We start from the raw sequence: 25245 nt of genomic DNA, 5'->3' as shown, positions 1-25245 counted from the left end.
CCAAGTGAAGGATTCTTTCCTGTAGCCCTTGTGACCTGGCTTAGTATTGGTCAGTTCTGGTTCTCATTTATTGAGAAATGGTTCAAAGCAATGACACTTCCTACTTTATACATCATTTAGAAAATATTTGTGAGGTATGTTTTCTCTGATTTTAGAACTGAACCCCAGTAAATTACATTCTACTTTATTTGCTCTATAAAACAATAACTATTAAGAGGAAATAAAAACAGCCCAAGAGCTGGAAAGAATGTCTGGACATTAAAAATAATAATATTATGGCTGAAACACAAAATAGATTCTGAAATACCAGAATGCCTCTGGTTATAGTTAATTAGAAGGCATATGGAAAAAAAGCACTAATAAAACAAATACAAACAAATGTAATTTTAAAATAAAAAATGTGAGAGATGCACAATACTTGTAGAAGAAAATAAGCTAGGGTCAATTGGTTATTTTTAAGAGGACTTCAAGTTTAACTACTTCAAGTATTAAATTAAAATATACTAATTAATTAAATACATAAACATACATATATGAGTGTAGGAACCCCATGCCTCTCTCTAGTTTGTAATCAACTATGAATCCACTAAGAGAATAAAAAATAAGGTTGTTATGTACATGTTAGCATACATGTATAACTATACATATCTAAATGTAATTCTGTGTATAAATATATGACTATTAATAATCTCATATATTCATATATTTGTATATGAAATCTTTGTATCAGCCCAACCAGCTTTTACAACACTTTATAAAAGAATAATAATTTAATCAATGTGACATACATAAGTGAACAAGAACTCTGGAATGTACAGATCGAGTCAGACACTAATAGCAGATATTACAATATTCCCTTTTTCCCTGGATTCAGTAGTTTAAAAAGGAGACATTACATACTAAAGTAAAAGGAAATGCTCACTGTATTGTACTTGAAAAAACATGTTGCATTTTGATTTGGGAACATGAACTCTTGTGTAAGAATGTGAAAGGATGGACATATCTAAGTTTTACAGTATAATATAAGAAGTTAAAAAGAAATATCAAAATGTGTCATAAAGGTAAAAATAGGTATCTTTTGTACATCTCCAAGTTGCAGAACAAACATAAAATGTAAAATCACTGAATATCAAAGCATTCATATCAAATAAAACAAAGAGTAGTTTAACTCCTCTATTACAATGAATTGTAGACCTTAAGGTATAGTGTTCAAAATACAGTAGCAATGGAGAAAGAATGGGAACAATTCACACCTAGGAAGACAGCACAGCTGCTGAAATTCCTACAGCCCATGGCTACCTGCACTGAAGTGAATGAATCCTGGGGTGCAGCCTCACTTCACCTCTGTAAATCTCAGTTTTCTCATTTGCAAGCAAAGTATAATAATACTATGTCATGACAACATTGTATGGTGAAATCGAGAAGTATGGGGAGATCAGAGTGCACTGTGTATCACTTAATACATGTAAGCTTTTATTAGTACCATCATTATCATCATCTTACATTTTAATCATCCTAGTGACTCAATGAGAAATATATTATTATCCCTTCTTTGGAGAAAACAGTATCATACATAGAGAAAATAGTAAGAACTGAGAGGCTAAACCTATGCTTTTCTTCATCAGATAAGCCTGTCTGAAGCTGATATTAAATTAATGAAAGTTAAAATAGCAATCAATGATTTTTATATCTGCATCTCTTTTAATATCTCTCTCCAGTCAAGAAAAATAGCCCTGCTGGTGTCAACAGATTTTAAAAATCAGTTTACAGGGTCATTACTACCTTCTGGATTGGATGATGGCTCAAATGGTAGAGTGCTAAGCCTTGAGTTCAATCTCCAGTACCATTTTACCAAATGGAGAAATAAATAAACAAATAAATAAACTCTTTTCAAAACAGAAAAAACCTACAAGAAACGTCTGTTGGTTGCATTTGCTACAGAACTCCAACTCACCCAAAGTTGTGCCCTTCTGAGAATGGCCCTTATGCGATAACTGGTTGAGGCACTGTTGTCTGATTTGGAAAGGGTGTGACTGGTCATGTTATTCCAGAACTTCTTTTGAGGTTGGCTGAGGCTTTGGGTCTGCATTCCAGGTTGACTTATCTCTCTGCCTGTATCGGCTACTCTCCTCCTTCTCACAGACAAGCGTGTGGTAAGAGGTGACAGACCAGCTGTGAAAATTATCATTATTGATGAATTCTGAAAGTATATACCAAAGGAAAGGCCCTATAACAATAAAAACTGCATGGAACTAGCCAAAAAAACAGACATGAAGACCAATCACAGCTACATCCACATGATTTTTGACAAAGGTGCCCAAAACATATGATGGAGAAAAGATAGCCTCTTCAACCAATGCTGCTGGGAAAACTGGGTATCTACATGCAGAAAACTGAAACTAGACCATGTCTTTCACCCTGTACAAGTATCAGCTCAATGCAGATAAAGAACCTTAATGTAAGACCTGAAACTCTGAAGCAAGTGCAGTAACGAGCAGGGTACACACTGGAACTAGTAAGCCATAGGCAATGACTTCCTCAATAGGAATCAAATGGCTCTGTAACTAAGAGAAAGGATTGACAAATGGGACTACATGAAATTACAAAGTTTCTACACAACAAAAAAAGTGGTCACCAGAATTAAAAGGCAGCACACAGAATAGGAAAAAAATCTTGACCAGTTATATATCTGATGGATTAATAACCAGAATATACAGGGAGTTCAAAAAACTAAACTCCCCAAAAAACCAAGGACCCAATGAAGAAATGGACAAATGAGCTAGACAGAGTTTTTCAAAGGAAATAGTCCAAATGGCTCAAAAAACACATGGAAAAATGCTCAACATCCCTGGCCATAAAGGAAATGCAAATCAAAACCACATTTAGATTCCACCTCACACCTGCTGGAATAGCTATCATCAACAACACAAACAACAAATGTTTTTGAGGATGTGGGGAAAAAGGAGCCCCCATACACTGTTGGTGGGAATGTAAATTAGTACAACCATTATGGAAAACAGTATAAGGATCCTCAAAAACCTAAAAACAGAACTTCCATATGATCCAGAAATATCACTCCTAGGGATATAGCTGAAGGACTATTAATTCAAGTTACAATAAAGACACCTACACACCCATATTTATTGCAGCATTATTCACAGTAGCTAAGCTATGGAAATAGCTAACACCTCTACTGATGAATGGATTAAAAAAAACTGTGGTATTTATATACAAATGAATGGTATTCAGCCATAAAGAAAAATGAAATTTTGTCACTGGCAGGTAAATGGATGGAATTGTAGAACATCATCTTAAGTAAAGTTCATGAGGTTCAGAAAGTCAGAGACTACGTTTTCTCTCATATGTGGAATATTGACCCAATTTAAATATAAGCAATATAATAAAAAACAGGACATGCTAAGGGGAGGTCACATATAAGAGAGGATGAAGGAGTTAAAGTAAATATGGTTGGTGCAATTCCTATACAAGAATGAATTTGGAATTTTCAAGCCTGTTGAAATCACTATAAGGGGACTAAAGAAGCAAGGAGAAAAAGGGAGGGGGTGAACCAATTTGAGTTATATTATTTATACACACACACACACACACACACACACACACAGAAATACCACGATGAAATTCCCTGTATCTTAAACAAACAAAAATGTCAATTTTTTTCAAAAACAGAAAACAGGAAGGCAAAACAAGTTTGACCTAGGTGTTTGGTACCAGGGAGAGGGAGGAGTTTAAAAGGAAAAGCTGTTGCAGGCAAATATGGTGGAAACATTATGTACACATGTACTAAATGGAAAAATGAGATCTGTTGAAACTATTGCAGGAATTGGGGAGAGGGAATACCTGAGAATGAAGGAGGGGATAAACTATGATACATTGTAAGAACTTTTGTAAATGTCACAATTTCCATTTACAATTCTCTAGCAAAGATACACAGATGGTCAATAAGACACTAGAAGATCCACATCATTACTCATTAGGGATATGTACATATTAGCAGACATCTCCTCCTATCCACTATGGTGGCTATATTTTAAAAAGAAAGGAATGGAAGAGAAAAAGAAAGCAATATTGGTTAGGATAGAAAAAATTGGAGTTCTTGTGCCCTATTGATGGGAACATAAAATGGCATAGCTACTATGAAAGAGACCCAAGTTTCAGAGGCTGTTCTATGATCTGTCAGAGAACATCCAACCTCTAGTCCCAGGTGTTCTGAGGGTCATTTCAGCACATCATAGTTTAATAATAGTGAAATGAAGAGTTGCTCTGTTTAAGAAGAGCATGTGTTTCTTCAGTAAGCTGACAAGGGTGACTTGCTCTACCTACTTCTGCATAAAACAGAGAAATTTGCAAGATTTTTAATTTCAACATATTGTGGTGAGAAATGCAAGGGAAACAAAGTCACCGAGACCACTTTGCAGGAAGCAGGAATTTTATTATGCTAGCAGACTCAGAGGCAATAAATTCTCAAAGCCCTGATCCCTGATCAGTGTCAGGAGATGAGTTATATTCCCCCAGGTGGCTTATGTAACCAGGGGTTTTTTGCAGTATATGGTTCACAGGTGGTCAAAGACACAAGTCAGTTACAGAGAAACAAGTTAGTTACAGAGTTTCCCCCCACCCCCCTACAGAATGTGTTCACAGTTATAGGAAACCTTGCAGAGCCAAGTTGAAGGTCTGTGACACTTTTGAGCTTGCAGAAAGCTGCCTGTAGCCCCCCAGAGTAGGGAATTCAAGGCAAATTCTAGACACACAGTAAATCCCAGAAAAACAGCCACGTTGGCTCCAACAAGGTGAGAATCTTTACCTTTTTTCAGGAAAGGAAATGAAAAAAAAAAAAAACAAAACCACAACGTCTGTGCAATAATAGAACAAGCATTTAATATAAATATTCGTATCTAACATTCTATTAACCAAAAACAAACATCAGCACATTCAAACAAGTGTATAATTTTCCTTTTTATACCAGTACTCACTCTCCTTCCTCCTCCCTCCAAGTCCTGAGTCCCACAGTTCAGGATGCAGCAGGGATATCAATTTGTGTAACATAAATGGAAGACACCTTTCAGGCCTCAGCAGCTCTTCTAGAAAAGGCCTTAGCCCCCAGCCATCCAAGGCAGGGTGGGTCTGGCACCATGCTTGTTCCACCTCTTGAGTGTTCTTTTCTTCAGAACAAACTGATAATTAGCAGATGAATTTATGGCATAATTTACATTAGAATTATCAGGAATCTTCATCTCTGGGTGTGTGTATCTGAGAGAGTGAGTTTTGTTCAGGGACATTCATGTGTAATGTGCCACCCCTACCACTTGGAGCCTTCTCCAGGACCCATATGAGACACAGCACTGAGATTCCCCAAATCAAGCTCCAGAACCACCTACTCCTGGCTTCAGAAGGACATGCTGAGGCCCTGATATCACCTAGTGACTCTTGCTCAGAAAGATACATGAATTCTAGCACGCCCCAGCTCAGCCTGCACCTAGCAAAGGGTCTTTCTATCCTTCCATATGGTTGGTTTTTTTTAGGAGGACGTCCAGTCACAGCAAGATTTCTAGAGTCTAGGACATCTTCCCTGAATGCTGCTTTACTAAGGACAAGGACCACAGGACATGAAAAGTGCAATAATTGATCAGGCCTCTTCAGCTGAACTCCAAAGAACCCTTCACACAGTTTCTGGGCTTAAGGGCTGGTGAACCAATGGTAGGAAGGTCTCATATCTAGGTCTAGCTTTCCCTAGGTCTGAGTTTTCCTTTTCTTAATATAGGGGACAATCCCATCCTGCCCACCTTTCCAAAACCATGCAAACCATTACAAGAGAATTTATGATAAAACTAGAGACAGTGAGGTTCATTACTGAGAGTATGGGTAATGGCAGGACATGGGTATTCAGTTCAATGGTAAGAAAGCAGAGCTATGACAATGTGCATAGCAGACTTTGTGGGTCACATATATCCCATGTTCTTTCTCTCTCTTTATCACTAGGAGGAACCTGATGTATACTCTGGTCTACTTTTCCTGACAGGCACAGTCACAGGTGCCTTGGAATTGCCCAAGTTCTCTGAGTCAGAACTGCTAACAGTTCTATGGTTTTTCTGCTTTCTAGATCACTAACTCAGAAGCCAACAGTGTGTACATTTTATGTTACATACATGGATTTTAACATTTGACACCTCCACTCATAAGCATGTTTTCCCTTATTAGCCAGAAAGTGTCTGTTCTAGTGGGCCAGTGAGGTATCCTACCATGATGTTCTCTTTGCACTAACTCAAAGGACGTGGACGTGGATTTATTCAGCTGTTCAGCTAGTGAAGAGACTGATGTGACCAAGGCTGCTCCTATGAAGTTCACTGTGTGCACCATACCCATGCTAACCCTGCTGCAGTGACTTCTGCCCAGGATTTTGGAACTTGTGGTGGGAATGATGCTATCCCTGACCCTCTGCTATTTCCCCAGATGTCTGATTCTTCAACTTACTGCAATCTTTTGAGATTATCTGTACCAGCTCATAGTCCTCTGGATTATCCATGTCTAGATTGTGTTTCTCCAAGACCTTGCTGATGATGGCGGAGCTTTATCCTGACTGGTCACCAGCATCAGTGAAGGGGGCAACTCATTAGGACAGGGCACTACAGTGGTATACCAGGGTAGTGTCCAGGAGAGACACTCCACAGCCACCACAGCTCTAAATACAGGGCTCAAATCACAACAAATTCTGACAACTGGCCACCTCCACAGCCACCAGTCTGTTTTGGCTCCTGATCTCCAAGACTGGATTGGCAAGGAAGTCACAGACAACACTCCCCTACCTTGAAGACACCAAATGTTATAGCTGATGTGTGCTCAAACAACAGGGGCTCCACCTTGCCCTAAGAAAAAGTCAAGTTCCAGAATGTGTACCTGGTCTTCTACTGTTCCCCACCTCATCTCCTCTCAGCACACTTCCTTCACCTCATGTCTCCCCACTGTCCCCCAACCTGCAGGCCCACTCTGCCTAAGATCTGGGTACATTGCTCCCATGACAATCCCTGAGTGCTGACCACTGCCTTGTATGACCCTGTCTGTATTTCCTGACCCCACTCACCAGGATGCTCTTTTAAATGTTGTCATTGCCTGACCTCCAGGGTCACACGGATGATACAGCAGTCACCCACCCGAGAGACAGGGCACTTGTTCCTGGTGGTGGCAGCTGCAGTCTTGATGGAGGCTGGCACCAAGGAGGGGTTGCTTGATGTGCAGCTAATGCTGAAAGACTCAGAAGATGACCAGGAGGCTGACTCACAGAGCTGTGAGATGCAGTCACATCAGATGTCCAGACCTTTCAATGTGCTCCAGCCTGGAAGCCAGCTCTAGGGATTCTAGGGGCTGTCCTCAGGATCTGGGGCTTCTAAGCCCCTTGTGTGGACATTGAGTGGACAAGGCTGGCACCTTGGAGACGAGTCAAAGGGAGGGAAGTCACCTTTTCCTGGACATCAGAAGACTCTAGGATACAGCTCATGTCAATCCCCTGCATGTCTGAGCTGGAGGACCCAGTTGAGTTCATGCAGAATTGGTCACCCATGTACCCACTGCTGAAATAGCTGTAAAATAGTTGGTCACAGAGCTGGTATTGCACTCTGTGTTGAGGGCCTGGCAGCTAGACGAAAGGGCTGGCTTCAGTGAGGCCCTCCACAAAGACATATCCTATCCTGAGCATTCCCTCAGCAGTCTGGTGTCCATGGAGCAGTACTAGTAGCTCTGTAAAACCTCTGCATCCCTTTGGTCCCAGGCATCTGGGGGGATCAACACATTTCACTAAGGAGGAAAGTAAGGCCAAACCAGCTGATGGCACTTACCCCATTTACAGGGGTGTTCACAGGTGGAATGGGATCCCAGCACCAGCCTGTCTGGCTCCCTAGCTACAACCAGGAGGCCTGTCTGTCCATGCCCACCTGGGCCCAGGCACTTACTTGCTTCCAATGGCTGTTTTCTTGGTCTTGTGGGTACTGCTGGCTGACATGGGCAGAGGCTCAAAATCACATGAAAGCTTGTAGCTATGGAAGGGTATGCTGTGAGGCTGAAAAGAGCCACATTCTGACTCCTGCCCAGGGACTACTTGGAAGCGAGAGGCTGGCTGCCCAGCCCTCATCAGCTAACAATGTGACAGTGACCCAAGGCACATGACAAATGCTCATGTGAGCCAGTCCCAGGTACAGCCCATTCTGGTTGCCCACAATGTCTCCCATTCCTCACCTCTGTGCCTTGCTGAGGTCGTCCATGCCCAGGAACCAGGCCCCAAAGTGCTCCTGAGGTGAAATGTAGTACTTATGGCAAGCAGGTTGCAGCTGCTTGATTTGGCTGATCCTGTGGAACTTGTGGGCCATGGGGAAGGACAAATAGTTAAGAGTTGTAAGCAGATCTTGGCTGGGGCAGGATCAACCTCTAGGTTTGCTTTGCAAAGGCTCTTTCCCTCAAATTCCACCCATGGTCCTTCCTTCTTGTTCTCATACCATGCTTTGAACATCCACCTCCACAAAGCTGTCCTGATCCACCTCAGACCCCCACCTTCCTATGAACAGCCCCTTCTCTCAATGTCAAATATTACCATAAATTGGAGCCAGTCAGGTACTCCTCACCCACTCCATGAGTTAGGGCAGCATCTATCACCTTCCTTATCTTCTTTCCTAGAAGGCAAAGAAGCAATGTGCTTAGAATGTGGCCTCTCAACAACTGAGGACTACAAACTCCTGCTGTACTATGTGGAAAGGCCGGCCACCAGGCAGGGTGCACCCATAGGCCCCTCTTTCAGTTCATGGAAATGACATACAGGTGTAGAGACTCAGAGTACTGTTTTGCCCAACACTTAGTAAGGACATAAGAGAGACTGAAATTTCAAATGAGAAGGCCCTGATTTTTCCATGAGCTGCCTCCCCTTGGGGGGCCTGGCTTTACTCTCCTGTTCACAGTTACCACCTGAGACACTTGCCAAACCAACCAAAATGCAGATGTGCTGAAAGGCAGCTCTCTGTCATTACTAGATAGGATGAGTGTGGTGCTTACTAACTGGGTGACTGTGTGGCACTCACAGCCAATGTGACACATTGTTAGCCAAAAGCTCTCTCCAAACAACCTGTTCCCCCACCCCTGGCCCAGGCTCACTCACATAAAGATAGTACTTCGGGACATTGTTCAGCATCTCCAGGTCAGTGAGGAAGGTGCCCAGGTAGGGGATGATGCCCTGGATGAAACATAAGACTTCACATGGGGTAACAGACAAGTCCCAGTGCCCGTCTTAGAATGGATGTTCAGCCTGGAACAGGAATAGGAATCCCTGTCCTATTCGTCTCAGGGATTCCCACTCAGAATAACCTTCAGATCTTTAGTCATCTCTCTCAAGTAAGATCTTCCCCTGGGTATCTGCAGTGCAAATATCTCTATTCAATTGCCACACTGGCCTCTGGCAGATCTCCAAAGTATGTGGCCCCTACCCACTGTCCTTCTTATAGACTGCTGCATCAGGAGGAGGCAGTTCTTCCCTCCACAATGTCAACTGGCAAGGGCATAGATCTACCAGGGATCAGGACCAGTCCTGAAGGGCATTTCAGGAAGTGGGGAAACAGATGGGAAAGCCCTGGGGAGCCCATCTCTCCATCTGCTCCCAGGAAGACCCTGGCTTTAGACACTATCACTTACCATCTCCTTGGACTGCCTCTCAGTCCTCTTGAATTCCTCCCTATGGTTGCAAATTTGGACATTCACCCCTGCCAACATTAAGAATGGAATTAGGGAATCCTGCTTCTTTCAGTCCTTGACTGTCTAAGGATCTGACCTGACGGTTCCCTCGTTGGCTATGCCAACTCTTTCCACTGGCATGCGAATTCTTCATCAAGCCCCTATTCCAGCATTATTTGGGAATCCCTGATGGCCATGTAGCATTCCTTTTCCCTGTTTCCTCATATGAGAAGTGCACGTGAATACATTTGCCTTTTGGGGTCACAGAGTTCTTAATATCTCCTCCCTGTCCTCCTGTCACCTGCTATTCTGACTCCAGCCTTTGCCAAACACCTCCTCAGAACTTCTGCACCTGTCTTTTTTTGCTTGGAACTCCTTTTCTCTCCATATGTAAGCCCTCAGACTCACGACCGATCCATTTGCTACATGGGAAAACTGATGGCTGAGAGGGGTGTTAAGTGCACAGGGGCCTTCAGTTGTTCAAGGGGAGCAGGCTTTCAGCCCCATCTGGACAGTGACCATGGTCCTGTCCTATGACCCCTTGGTGTGTACCAAGGATACTTTCTGAACTGAGTTACAAAGGGAAAGGTACAACAAGGCTTGATACCTTCCTGCCCAATCGCTTGAAGTCTCTGCACTCAGGTGGGACCTAATGTCAAGCTAAATGCTTCTAGATTCCACTGAGCTTCTCAAGATATTCCTTGGCATAAAACTCTGCTTTCATCCACTGGAGTCTTAGAATACCCCAGGGGCTATCTCTGATTGACCAGGGGTGTGCAGCATTGACACTTTGCTTCCACTTTTTCACGAAAGTTTCTGGAGTGAGTCAGAAAAAGCCAATGCTGAGTTCATCAATCCCTGTTACATCTAAAGTACCTGGACACTTCAGGACTCTCAGGTAGCTGCTAACCTCCCACGGGTCCTCTCTGACCCTAAGCATCATTTGCTCTAGGGCACATGTGGAGACATATGATGCACCCACATTTGAATCCTGGATCTGGACTTCTGAACCTAAACTTGGCTTCACCTTATGCTGCTGGCTGACCACTGGGAACCTCAGCAGCTCCAGGTCCCTGCATTGTACAATGAACAGTGTCAATGAACAATGTGCAATGAACGATGTCAGAAGCCTAAATTCATGAGGTCAGGTTGGGCTGATTAAGGGAAGGCAGTCACATCCCCTTCCACACACCCGGCAGGTGGTTGGTGCTAAATCCCAGAAGGCCAAACATCCCTTAATCCTGCATCTCAAATACTCTCCTAGAACAATCATGCTGCAAAAAACTACATCCTATTACCAGGACTTTCTTAAAACTGCCCACCATGTACCTAAGGGACAAACACATTCTCTTTTCTTCATCCTGAACAGATATGACTGGAAACTTTTAAACACTATTAGTGACCAGGCTGGTGACTCAAGCCTGTAATCCTACTTTCACAGGAAGCAGACATCAGGAAGATCAGAGTTTACACTGGCTCTGGGAATTACTTCTCAAGACCCATCTCAATCAATGGCTCAGCTTGGTGGCATGCGCCTGTCATCCCAGCATATACAGGGAAGTACAAATAGGCAGATCACAGAACACACAGGTCTAGGCATAAGGTGAGACACTTTATAACCAAAACAAAATAATAAAATAATAATAATAATAACAACCAAAACAAAAAGGGCTGGTGATGTGGCTCATGTTGAGCACATGCCTAACAGTCATGAGTACCGATGTTCAAGCCCCCATTATGGAAAAAAAATACAAGGACCACTTTTAGTGAGAAACTCATTTAACCTCCTGCATCCCTGTATCTATGTCAGGCTCTCTCCTACCTTGGTGAGCAGCTTCCTGCTCAGGGAGTGATTCTTTTCAGGAGAAAAAATTCTTGATAGCTTCTCAAATTTCTGGAAGCTTTCCCTGTAGGAAGGGTAAAAAGGTGACAGTAGGAAGGATGGGGAAGGCTAAGAGTGTGATACCATATTCTTGCAGAATCATGATTCCAAACTTCTGGACAAGAGGTTTTCAAGTAGCTCCACTGAGTTTTAAGCGTGGATGCTTGTAGAGGGGGACCTCGGTGCTGGCACAGTGGGTGCCACATCCGCATTTACTGTGGGACTCTGTCTTAGTATCAACTGGATACAGTTCTGTTGGCCCAATGTGAGGACATGAAAATCTGGCATGTGGCTCCAACCAGTGTCTGGCAGACAAGAGAGGCTTGTCCTTCCATAGACATACTGATTAGGGACCACGAACATTGAATTGTGCCCCCTCAATGGCACTGGACCTTAGTGCTTGAGGCTGGACTAATTGAGGACCAATGCCACCTATTGTGTACAAGGTGCTTCTTCAGAGGGAGGTACATGTACCTGGAGACCACTTTCCAAGTCCTCTTCAGGTGGCAGATTGCAATGTTCTGTAGAGCAGAGAGAATGGCGTAGAGGGAAGAGAAATTGTTCAGAACTCCATACTCCTAGAAAGATGACACAGTGAACCACATATAAAGCAGCCCATAAACCACCTCAGCTGTCATTGATGAGACCCTTTAAAGAAGATAAATACTAGGAAGCTCTGGGGGCACAAAAAGGACCCACATGTAAGTAGAAGAGGACTTGAGCTCACAACCAGTATAGAGCTTCAGGAGGGAGTGAGCACCCTGGCCAGGATTGTGAGTGTCCAGGCTGCATAGCCCTGAAAAGGAGGTACCTGGGTTCCTAGCAAGGGCTCTGACTACAATTCACATCCTGACAGGTAGGGAAGGTGAACAGGTTATCCCTGTAACATACCCCAGCAACCTCAATCCAGTGCTCCACCATCCAGGCCCTGTCTGGGGCCTTCATGCTCCAATCACAAAGGCAAATGGTCATCACACAGGTGGCCACATTATTGAATTGGATGATGGTGGCACAAACAGTGGGTGTGTGATGCTCATTGCCCTTCTTGTCCTGCTGGCACCAAATGGAGCACAGGTAGTGGTAGGGCACCATGTTCCTGAACTGTCCCTGAGGAAGAGGATCCAGTCAGCTGTCCTTCCACAGACCATGCCTCCAGGCCAAGATTGGAGTCCAGTGATAGTGGCTACACCATGGCATGGTGAGGATGTGGATAAAGTCATATTCATGACCACAAATAGCACCCAGAACATGAGTGACCCTAACAGAAGGTTTGTAGGGGCATGAAGGGAATTTTCAGTATCCAAACTCACTCCTCACACTAGAAAATGTCTCACACCTGCACAACCAGAAATTAACTCTGCCCTCCTCTAGCACACTTTCTGACTCCAATTTCCTTTTACATTTGTTAAAACCAAGGGTTTGTTCTACAACTACCATGAGCTCTAGTACACATAAAGTGCTGAGTGTTGAGGTTGATTAGCCATCTTGGGAAGATGATGGTTCCTGTGGGCCTATCTATACCTCTGCCCTATACATGAATCTATACAGTAACTAGAGAGAACCCAATTCCATTGTACAATGGGGAAATGAATTTTCAGGCTTTGGAATTGGCCTTGATCATGGGACTTCCAGGGTTAGAACTGGGATTTAAATAGGGACAGCAGCTCTAAGCCAGGGAATGTCAAGTCTGGATAGAATCGCCCAGAAGTACATGTGCCACCACCCTTCCTATCTAGTAATTCACAGCATCCATCTGCGTTGATCGCTTTGCTACCAGATCAGGTGGGAATGCCAAGACATGAGGCATCTCCTCATTCCATCTGTTCTCTGTGGTCACATGTGAAAGCTCTGAAGGATCTGGCTGTTGCTCAAGAGTATCTGAAGGAACTGATTCAATCTCTGAAGCCTTGGAAGGAACTGGATCACTTTCTGGAGTTGGTTTTGGAGCCACCAATTGAGCTGGTGACAGAGCTGCAGCAGGAGACAAGATTCCCACATGGCTGCCTTGCCCCAAGCCTTTCTAAAGTCAGAGATGACCCAGCCTGTCTGAAGTTCCAGTTCTGAATTCAAACCTTCTCAGACTGTGGTCCAACCCCTGTAGAGTCACAGGCTCATCCTTGCTCTAGGCCCAGGACCAGGCTTAGAACCTCCACACTGCAGGGACTTGCACCATCTCCTCCTCATGTGCTCTATGTTCTTGCCCCAGGCTGTTCCCTCTCAGTTTCAGGCTCATTGGACTCCAGGTGTTCCCACTGGACCAGAAGAAGCTGAGCATGGCACTCCTCATTTGACCTTGGCATACTTATATCTGCAGCTTGAGGCAGGGAAAGTCTGGGGGCTGACAGAAGACCTCCAAGTATTGATTGAACCGGGTGCTCAGGATGGAGGAGATGGCCTTGGAAGAAGATGGATGGTTAGCAAAATCACATGCCTAGCCTTGCTGGCAATTTTCCTGTCCTGCCCTAGTTGACTTGTGGGTGCTGGGTTCCTATACTTGCCCCTGTCTATCCAGAGGTTAGCACAACTCAAACCAAGCCCTTTGTCTGTCCAGGCACAGGAAAGCAAGATAAATAGGCAGGAAATTGCAGGGAACCTCTATTTCCTGGAGTTCAAGCTCATGGTATGAGCAGACCTTTCCTCTTCAGGGAAGATGCACACAGTGCTCTGTGTGTCTCTGGGACCCCTTCCCTCAGGAATGTCAGCTCCATTAGGGTGTGTCCACCTGTCTGGCATTTACTGAGCGCTAGGAGCCCTCAACAAGTGCTTTGTGCTGCCTCACCTCCATGAGCAGTGTGTGGACTGTCTGACGATGACACTATTTTCCTGATGGATACAGTCTGACTTCTGACCACTCACAGGCAGAGTACCAATAACTGAGTAACGTGGTCATCATACCTTTTCTGTGGCCTGAGGAGCTACATGGTGGGCAAACCTCACAGACACAGGCTGTCTCAAAGATGACAGATTTTCACAGGGGTCAACTCTGAAGCCCTGGTGTCCAAGACGCTACCCACAGCTCCTTTTATTTTTGTCTACTTCAGCTGAAGCCATAGACCACATTCCTCTTGTTGAAATCACAAGTGTTTGGGAAGCCAGGATTTTCCCATTCTCATTCAAACCCAGCCACCAAATGTCCCCATTTTTGATACAGTTACCCAACCTCTTTATCCAAGAGTCACTAACTTTTTGAGGTAATCCTAGTGTCTATGATCTTTGTTGAAGCCATACCTAGAGGAGTCCAAGGAGGTATTAGATAAACAGTACCAAGTACAACACCTGGTATTACTGGCTGTCTACCCCTGGAATTAGAGCCTCAGACATCATAGATCTGCCTGCACTTTTACTGAATTATGATTATCCCCTAGAAACACAGTTAATCCCAGAACACAGTTAATGCCTCATGTCTATTTGTGCAAAAAAGCACCCACTCACTCCCAGATACCTCACTGGGCTTGTCTGTCTCAAAATCTTCTTTTCCTGATTCCTCAAATAAGTGAGGACCAAGGCTGAGAGCTTCTTCAAGGGGAAAGGGGAGTCACACAAAGAATCCACAATCCTGGGCAGTCCTGTACTAAGTGTTTTGATGGCTCATCCTACCAGGTCCTGGCAAAACTCTATGTGTCCTTTGAGCCCTCATTCTCCAATTTCAAAGTGGACAGAGAACATTATAGGGCATTCCAAGGCACAGCCCAAAGTGGAGATTCCTCTGGGCTTGGAGATGGAGCTTACCTTGTGAACAGCAGGTCCATCACTGGCTGTGTGGTTGTGAAACACTGGTAGGTGCACAGGAAGGTGGGGACAAAAAGGGGGTCCCTGAACAGTAGAGAAGTACCAGGTGATCCACCAACTTCTTCAGTCTGCCTGCCTTGAGGATCCCCAGGCTCTGTCACCATCTGAGTTGTCATCTGTCTCATTTTCACTCTGGGTTGTGAAGAGACAGTTTAAACCATAGCTGTAACAAACTGGAAAAAGTTCATTGGCATAAAGCAAATTAAAACACCCATCAAGAATTTAGCTACATACACACACACATACACACACACACACTCAAACACACATGCACCTACAGGAAAGGGTCTAGTCTTTTCTTTGTGTATCAGAGTGGTTAAGGTGACCTGTTGTCGCCTGCCCTAGCCTGCTCTGCATCACCTTTGTGGTCCTCTGGAAAAATCTCCAGAGATGTCCTGGGTGAGGACTGACCCAGTGTCTCCAGATGTGAAAGAGGCTTCCTTTGTGGACTCTCCTGGGGTATGAGCTTATACAAGTCTAGAGACAGCAAGAGAACATCCTTTTCTCTACAGGGTCTCCAGAGCAGTGAGCTTGCTATAATTACTTTGGAATGTTACGAATGTGGTTACCTGGCAACCAGGGTTTCATGTGATACATCATCCAGGAAGTGAAGTCATTTCCAGACATACTTTTAACTGAGCCTCTTCCTGAGACAAGTTCTCCTCAAGGTATACTTGGATGCTGAACCTCCTCCCTGTCTACTGCATAAAGGAAACATCCCACACTACTGTCCGTGGGTAGGATGGGGTGCAGTACCCCAACTTTGAGGACACAGAGCTACATTTAAACCAGGTGAATGACACTGGATAGATTTCATTGTGCATCTCAGGTCCTTCCCAGTCTCCCCATGTGCTCCCTGCTGGATTACTCTAGCATCTATTTCTTGGGAAGTCATCAGATAGGCAGACCCATGACTCTGCATATCTGTATTTCCTGTGACACTTATGGCCACTGTAACACATAGCTAATGCACTAATTTAGGTATCAGATAATTGTGAGTTTAGAAGCTAGGTAATTAAACTTTGATTGGCTTTGATGGTACACACCTGTAATTTCAACACTGGGGAGCCTGGGGCAGGAGGATCACAAGTTCACTGCTAGCTTGGGATACATAGCCAGATCTTTTCTCAAAACAGAAACAAAACAAAACGATATCAGAATGAAACAATTCACACCTGATTTCCACAATGGTAGGTAAGGAAAATCAAGAGTACATACAGAGAGACATATATATACAGACACCAAACACATAAAGGCTTATACAAACACACACATTCACATGCACACAAAGATACACACAGACACAAATGTAGGTAAGTACACCTGCACTCAAAATTGTACATGTGCATAATCATGCTCATTCACATACACACAGGCACTCACATGCATGCTCACACATTCATCCTGGTCTTGGGGCCTCTCATGATGACCCCATCTCCTCTTTCCCTCTCAGGGAGCAGTCCAGCTTCTGGTCATGGACTTGGAATCTGGTCATGGTCTTGGCATATTATCCTAGAGATCCCACCACCACTCTAAATTTTTCACACATACCTCTGATCTGGATCCTCTTTTCCCATTCATAAAAGGACTAAAATGAGAAAAATTATGCTTTACCTTAGACTCTGAGGTTCTGGCACAAGAAAAGGCAGAAGCTGGTGTTAAGGCTGGTGACCAAGGCCCCTGCATGTTACTTCTGCCTCTCAAGACAGTGCCAGCAGTAACTGCCAACTGATTAAGCAAAATGTGGATGAGTCAATGCTTAAAGGAACCATGACCTTCGGGGAAACAAGGCAGTGAGTGGACCCTGAGGTGACTGTAGTCATCAACTGATCCCTGAATTAGCTGTACATGTTTGTGCATTTCTTCTGTGACTTGTAAACCCTCATCTCTGTTCACTGTGGCTCCTGCCATGTCTTCCTCTATCATCTTCCTACTTATGAAGATTCACCTGGTCCTTCAGGTGACTTTTCTAACCTTCTTCATGGCAGTCTGTGTAGGGTCCTGGTCAGAGAGACTCTCAGGAGGTATATCACCCACAAAGGTCCTTGCTATTTCCAGCCTGCCTTTGCATAGTGATGGGAAGATGTGCACCTGTGAGTATGACCCTGCTTGTTCCTTCAGAGTGTTAGGACCTTGAAGCCTGCACTGAGACCCTAACCAAAACAGTGCTCTTGCCTTGTTCCCATTTCAGAGTCCTGTTCATGGCCAGATTGTTTCTCCAGTTCTTAGATGGCACTGGGCAGGATAATTAGTATTCCTGCAAAGAGGGAGATTAGCCCACAACCTCTCTTCAAGTTGGTCAGAAACAATCTGAATATTTAGGAGTTCAGGATGAACACCACATGAATACCCTGGTCAGAGGAATCACCTGTTACCATGAACTGTGTTTTAATTGTACTCAGTCTTCACCTATTATGGGGAGCAGATTATGAGAAGCCTATGAGAAACTGACATAAGCACAGCTGTGTCCAATAATTGGGAGGCTGAGTTTGGCATGGCCCCAGCCACAGAAGAGAGCTAGGGGCAAAATGGAGCACAGCTGCTTTTCCTAAGTTTAGAGCAGGTTTCTTTTGTTACAATGTCACACCCCTCTAGAAGAACTGTTGCTCCAACTCCTTGCTTACCATTGTATATAAAAGATTTGCTGGAGGAGGATGCAGAGGTTTTTTATGGGTTAACTGATTGGTGAGCTACTTGTGAGAATGATAGTGCTGCTACTGAGTTATGATAGAGATTAGAGGGAACATGGGACCATGCAAATCTGAGGGCTAACACTTTTAAGAGAGATTAAAGGGCACATGGAACAGTGTAAGTCTGAGGGCCAAGACTTTAAGAGAGATTAAAGAAAACATGGGACAGTGTAGGTCTTAGGAAAGAGATTTTAAGAAAAGAAGCAAGGTTTTAAAGAATGGTGAAGAAATAAGGCCTTAAAGAATAGAGAAGAAAAGAAGCAATGAGGCTGTTGTGTGTCTCCATTGTAGTGCCCAACACACCTGACTCCAATTTTATGCATGTCTGTCTTCTATCATTTGTCCTTTCTGCATTTCCCATCACCTCCAGTTAGGTTGGGAGGAACCAGGGCTCGAGAAAGCTTGCTATAACCTGCCAGGTGGTTTTGAGCCAAAACTGTAACTGCACATGGGACATGACATCTGCTTTTTATCTTGTTATTATGCCAGTCAACCTTCATACCACAAGAATGATGCTCTCAGGTACTGTGAGCCCAGGAGACCCATGGTAGTCACCTGTCATACTCTCTGTAGCCATTCACCACAGTGACAGGCGCCCTCTACAAGAGAGCTTCTTGGTCCTGGAGAAGCCCTATGTTGGTTCTGTGCTCATTTATACACCAAAACAGGGCTTTGAGAATCTCCAGGATTTTTCCATTTCTGAATTCAGTAAAGAGCACAAGCTGGAGAAAGGGCAGTTCCTGGTTTCCATCTGGAGATGAATTTAGATAAACTATTTGGAAATCCAGTACAGAACCTGGCCTCCTTGGTGAGAAACAACTGGAGTACAGTTGGCCTAAATATGGATGTTGGCTGGTCACGGGTGTGAATCTGCCAGACTTCACCCTTGCATGTGCCACCTGGGATATGGCATCTATGGCAATCCACATATTAGAGCTATGTCCTGATTTCATGAAAAAAGACTGACCAGGATGGCCTGCATCTCATCAACTAAACTAAGATAGGAAATTTCAGATGGCTTTAGAAAAACCAAATGGGGCCATGTGGGTTCTAGCTGGGGCCTGTGTTGAGGCTCTGAACCACATCATAAGCAGCTACATCTGCCCAAAGGCCTTTGCATCCCAGGCTCTAAGGGCCTGACACCAGAGGGTCATTCATCAAGTTGAATTCCTGGGTGGACTAGGGTGTCATTAATAAGGAGGCAGTATGGAGCTAATGTTATGGCAGGATTCTGTTTTCTAGGTACATGGGAAAATGGGCAATGTGTCCATGGGGAGAACCATGCTTGTATGCTGTGCTCCATAAAACTTACTGGATGAATTTAATTCAAGAAGACCCTGGATGACATAGGTGTCCTGGTATTTGGTGGAAACAAGGACTGAGAGGTTCATTTTCTACTACTCCCATGGGTCTTGCACTTCAGGTCCTTCCAAAGATGTAGACCCTAGCAAACAGAGGCTTATCAGATGGGACACCTTCCATACCATTAGGGCTACTGATTAGATTTAAAGAACGTGGCTATTTCATAGTTTTCTGGCAGATACAGCAATTGACATTATCTGGAGAAAGATAACACCAAGATAGGGGAGTCAAATTTATTTCTACAATTTGTCAATAATGGCTAGTATTTAAAGAAAAACACTTAATATTTCTGGAGTAAGATAGAATAACCCAAACAAAATATGAGAAAAAACATACTACAGAAAAATATCCAGAAAAGACCCAAGTATTATACTTAAATGAACTTTAAAAATGTGACTATTTTGTCCAAAAATTAAATGACAATAGAGGAACAGTCAATAAAGAATTAAAAATTAAATACGAAAGAACAGAATTTAAATGGAAATACAAAAACTGAAGTAAATAATTTGATGAAAATGATAGTAAATTAGACCCAGCTGAAGAGAGAACTCGTAGATTAGAAAATTAGTAAGAGAAACAGTTACAAACTGAAGCAGAGATAGAAAAGGCTGGGAAATACTGAACAGCATATAAAAATATAGGGACAATACAAAAAATTTTAATCCTGCTTAATTGGATTCTCAAAGGAGGGTGGAGAGAATTGGTCAGAATCAGTATTTGAAGAGATAATGGCAAAGACTTTTTCAAAATGCAAGATATCAATTCATTGACTAATGGAGCAATACAAAATCAAAGCAGGATTCTCATAAAGAAGACCATACCTAATAAGTCATAATAATGTATCAGAAAAGAAATGAAAGATCAGAGAAGGGGAGAATACAGAGGAGGAGGAGAAGGAGAGAAAAAAGGAGAGGGTAAGAGGAAAAAGGGAGAGGAAAGGGGAGTCAGAGAGGGAAGAAGGGAAGACTGTAAATACTGATGGGAAAATACAAATATCTCCCCCATGCTCTCAATGAAAAACAAAACGTAACACCAAAATATGTAAGGTTGGAATGAACAAATTTGAAAGGAGACATAGACAAATCCATAACAATAATGGGAAGCAAAAGTGTACACTTCCCTCTTAGTGACTGACAGAACAAAGAGAGAGTGATGACACACAAGTTGTCTCCAACAATTCAAGAACCATCATATAGAGAAACCAAAATTCACCCTACATAGTGCATTAAAGAAAAACTCAACAAATTTCAAACAAGTTAAACCATATTGATACTGTACATTCTCTGATCACTGTGAAGTGAAGGTCGAAACTTCAAACAGAAACATAAATAGAGAGGGCTAGGGGTGTGACTCAAGAAGTAAAGCAGTGCCTAGCAAGTGCAAGGCTGTAAGTTCAAATATGAGTACTGCCAAAATTTAGAAAATTTCAAATATGCATAATCTATGGTCTTTCAAATAACACAAACCTCAAGAGAAAAGAAATTATACTAGATATGAAAACATGCTTTTAACTGAATAAGGAAAATGGAATCTATTAAAATTAATGAAATGAAATACAGCAAAGGAGCTACTCAAAGGGAAATTGTAGATGCAAGTATCAATCTCAAGAAGTTGAAGGGAGGAAAGAAGGAAGCAAGGAAGAATAAAGGAAGAGAAGATTGAATGAAAGAAGAGAAGGAGGGAGGAGGGTGGAAGGAAGGGAGACACTAACAAGAGTAAAATGATGAACCCATAAAGAAACAAAATTAATAAAATATAAAGCAAACAAAATACACAAAAGCCCAATACTGCATTGTTTGTGAAAATATTAGTAAAATTAGTAGCCTCTTAAAAGACTGATTTTAAAAATCAGGCACACAGGAGAGAGAAGAGGAAGAAGAAAAAGGAGGAGGAGGGGAAAATGAGTGTGGATACGTATTATCATGTCATTATGTTTAAATGATCAGAAATAAAATAAAAAAGTCAATATACTCAAGATGTTACCGAGTTATTGAGAAACACATGCCTTCATAGAACCTTCTAAATCCTTGCAGGATGTTTTCCTTAAATAGATTGAAGACATAAATTAATAACATGGTCACCGTTTGTATACAAATAGTGCCATAGGAGAGATATGACAAATGAAAAGAGAAAAAGGGTAATAAAACTTCAGGACAGGTAACTTGAAAGATGGATCTGGGAGATCCTACCATGGTTATAATAGGAGTTTTACCAAAAAGGCAAAGAAATTATTCAAGTGAATAAATAGTTAAATAACAGAAGAAAATTACCACGAACTCAAAAGAGAAGTCTGTAGGTTTGTTGAGGAAAAAATGGAAGAAAGTCTCCACTCCAAGAATAAAGACTATCACACAAGTATGATATAAATGACATATTGTAAGAACTTCTACAAATGCCAGTGTACCTCCACCTAGCACAACAAAAAAAAAGAAAAAAAAAACTATCACAATGTTCAAGTCAGACAGAAAAAGTCACATGTAAGAAAGTGATGGGTGATGGTTGAACGGACTGCTGCAAATTGGACTTTGTGCCTGGAAACTACAATCCCAATTATAGCACTCCACAAAATTTAAAAACTTTAATGCCTTCTTACATTCTGTTTGCAGAATAAAGACCATTCTATTACATAGCCTCATAGAAATTGCCAGAAAATGTAAAGACTTTGTGAGATTGCTCTTATTTCTCTTCCCATTTACTCACACTCCAGAGAGTAGGACAGAAGAAAGTCTCTTTCATACTTGCCTAGAAAACACAAACGTATCTTTGAAGATTCAGTTTAGGAACCACAGTATTAAGAAAAAACAACTTCTGTGACATTATCAAATTGTTCTGCCTGCTGCTTTGATGCAACCCTGGACCAGGTTTTCACCCACTTCTTGACTGAGGTTTTCTTTGGGTGAGGCTTTCTCTGGGTGGAATGTTAAGACTTTGTATATTACTATTGTTTGGATATAGTTTGAATGCATCCCCCAAAGATTCATGTGATGGAAGTTTGGCTGCCAGTATGACTGCACTGAAGTAGTGAAACATTTAAAAAGAGGGCCCCAGCTGAAGCAATCAAGGCATGGGACTCTAACTTCTGAAGGGATTAATGCTGTTCTCCTGAGACTGGATGAGTTCCCAAGAGAATGGATTGTGACAAAGGAGCCACAATGAGTTGGAAAGAAGCCAGTTAAACTGGGGCAGAGATGATCAGTGTACAGGGCTCAGATTTTTGGTTGTCAATCCTATATCTATGGATCTAAAACCTAGGAAGCGCTAAGAAAGTCTTGTGTAAATATAAACTCTTCTGAATTTATTGCCAGTGATTTTTGACCTACACTGGCCTGGAGAGGTTTATGGTCCTGATCCCATTCAGAATGAATAAGAATCAAAGTTTCCTGCACAAAGGTATATGCAATTATGGGCCCTATGTTGAAGGAAGGATGGAAGATCTTTTGTAATATATAATTTTTATATTCTTCTAAAAATCCTAAACATTCTTCAATATACACGCATTTCTACTTTCTGTTAAGGATCTGAGGGCAATATGTGCAGAGTCCCTTCATGTCATATGGTGGACTCGGGCCTCTTTTAGCAAGGACACTTAGGAGATTAGTCATTGATAGAAGGTTGGGGGCCAGGACTGCCCCATCAGCACTATGAAACTGCTGTGAGAGAGCCCTATAAACAGCAAGGACTTCTCAAAATCATCCTTGTGAACTCTGACTTCAGAAATAATGAAAGCATTTAGTTTAGAATGCTTTGGGGGTACACTGGAGATCAAACCTGGTGACTTGGGCATGCTACATAAGCCATCTAACACTGAGCAATATCCCCAGTTCCTTATGCAAAATAATTTTGTTTGTGATTCATTAAATAGCACTATTGCTATTTGTCCTGGATCAGGCTGTTATAACAGATAGCTTCTATACAATAGAAAAATATAAATAAAAGTTTATTACCTTAAATAGTAGGCTTCTGCCATCCCATGTTGGCCAGTTATCAGTTTGAGAGGATAATACATGACAGCCAAACACTACACCATGAATAAGCCCAATAGGCAAGGCCACAAAGAGGACAGGCGGCAGCAGGTCTGACACAGTGCTTTGTTAAACTTGTAGAGTATAATGCAGCCACCTCCTCAGCAGGGCATCCTAATGAATGAAGAAACTGGTGGTGCTCTACAGATGCAGAGAGAATCCATGCAAGTGGGGTCTTTCCAGGTGGGGTCCTCCAAGGAGAGACACCTTTAGGGTTGAGAAGATCAGGAGTGTGAGCTGGATGTGATTAGACAGTCTCCCAGCACCTACTTGATTCTAATGAGTCTCTTCAGGTGACACTGGGGTTCTTCTCAGCCACAGGAAGTCATGATGCTACCTTCCCAGATTTAGTTAAGAACAGACTTCTGCATCAAAAGGACCATATCTGGGCTCTGTGCATTCATGCTCTGGAAGGCTAAAGAAGGAAACTATGTCTCAGTGCTGCTGTTGTTCCTTCCGATCTTTCTCCTAAGTGGGATGGGTAATTGTGAATGGAGAGTGGAAAAGTGAATCATGCTTATCTTACTAGTTGAAATTAGCCTTGACATACAGGCAACTTATGATGCAACAAAAACAAAAGAAGGGCCTGGCAATGATGGCTCATGCCTATAATCCTAGCTACTTAGCAGGCCAAGATTCAGAGGACTGCATTTCAAGGTTGACACTAGTACATACTTCTGAGACCCCATCTCCAAAATAACCAGAGCAAAATAGACTAGAAATATGGCTCAATTGCTACAGCACCTGCTTAGCCAGTGGGAAGCCCTGAGTTCAATCCCAATTCCTGCCAAAAAAATAAAAAGACAAAAGAACTACAGGAGGTTCTCTGTATGCCCTAATTACACTACTGTGGTGGCTGGGGAGCAGGATGCTGAAGGCTGCTCTCACTTAGATAAATCACTTCTCCTGTATTTTTCTCTTTTTTTAACCTGAGATCCCTCCTGAGAAAGTCCAAGGTGAAGAACTATGAGTAAGTGGGTCTTATAGAAACACTTGTGGCACTTGCCTTTTTTGAATTTCACCTGCCACAGCCCCTCCTGCATTCTTCTACCTTCCCTGCTAGGGCAACAGGAACTACCTGGCCTTCCAAGCCACAGTGGCTGTGAGCCTCCTGGACCTCAGAAATCTTACACCCTTCCTCCATTGACAGTTTTCTAGCACCCATACAGTCAGTAAGACTTGAAAAGAAAAAGCAAACTGTGCAACATTGATCTATTTATTGGTCATCTTGCTGTATTCCCTTCAGAGTGATCATCTGGGGACTCCACAAAAAAAATCTCTACACAACTGATCCAGATTAAGCCAACATTCTAGATGTATCAGTTGAAAAGGAAAGTCACTGGTGAAAATTTGCTTAATGTGGACACTTTAGAAGCACATATACCACTACAATACCAGATGTAACAAGGCACATTAATACGTATGCAGAGACCCTTAATTTATACTGAGTTTTACTGCTCCAAGAGAAATGCATGCTGGATTATGGAGGCCAGGAAACTAATTAGCATTGTCCCCCCAAAAAAACTGAGAGTGGAAAAGGAAGAAATCAATGACATTGGACAGAGTGTAATCAAATGTAATTGGAACCACATAAGTAAGTTTTTATGAAATAAAAGCTCTTTGAGAGGATCATGATTGCTCATGAGTTCTCAAATAGAGCAGGCAAATCTGCCACTGACTCTGAGCTCTGCAGCCTGGGAAATTTTCTGATGTCCCATCCACATGGGTTGGAGAAACATTAGGATCAGAACTATAAAACTGTTTTGTACAAAGAAAG

The 25245-nt window shown here is 42.7% G+C and overlaps 1 protein-coding gene across 1 annotated transcript; it reads right to left on the bottom strand.

Annotated features, from left to right (window-relative positions):
* Window positions 1-7118: 7118 nt before the first annotated feature.
* On the bottom strand, window positions 7119-13412 carry LOC141418142 (ral guanine nucleotide dissociation stimulator-like). The gene is made up of 8 exons (XM_074058562.1): window positions 13350-13412; window positions 12497-12712; window positions 12080-12183; window positions 11546-11630; window positions 9155-9229; window positions 8245-8297; window positions 7962-8045; window positions 7119-7257 (listed from the first exon to the last, which is right to left on the bottom strand). The coding sequence occupies exons 1-8, from the start codon at window positions 13410-13412 to the stop codon at window positions 7119-7121; spliced, it is 819 nt and encodes a 272-aa protein (XP_073914663.1).
* Window positions 13413-25245: the final 11833 nt, after the last annotated feature.

The sequence above is a fragment of the Castor canadensis genome, chromosome 2, assembly GCF_047511655.1.
Source record: "Castor canadensis chromosome 2, mCasCan1.hap1v2, whole genome shotgun sequence".
Taxonomy (NCBI): domain Eukaryota; kingdom Metazoa; phylum Chordata; class Mammalia; order Rodentia; family Castoridae; genus Castor; species Castor canadensis.
The sequence above is the reverse complement of the archived record's forward strand: the minus strand, read 5'-3'. Positions and strand labels throughout refer to the sequence as shown.

Coding starts and splice junctions, on each gene's coding strand:
- LOC141418142 (XM_074058562.1), bottom strand. CDS start 13,412: ATGCCTCATGTCTTGGCATTCCCACCTGATCTGGTAGCAAAGCGATCA. Junction 12,184..12,496: donor ACTGGATTGAGGTTGCTGGG/GTATGTTACAGG, acceptor TCATCTTTCTAG/GAGTATGGAGTTCTGAACAA. Junction 8,046..8,244: donor GACCTCAGCAAGGCACAGAG/GTGAGGAATGGG, acceptor ACCCTTCCATAG/CTACAAGCTTTCATGTGATT.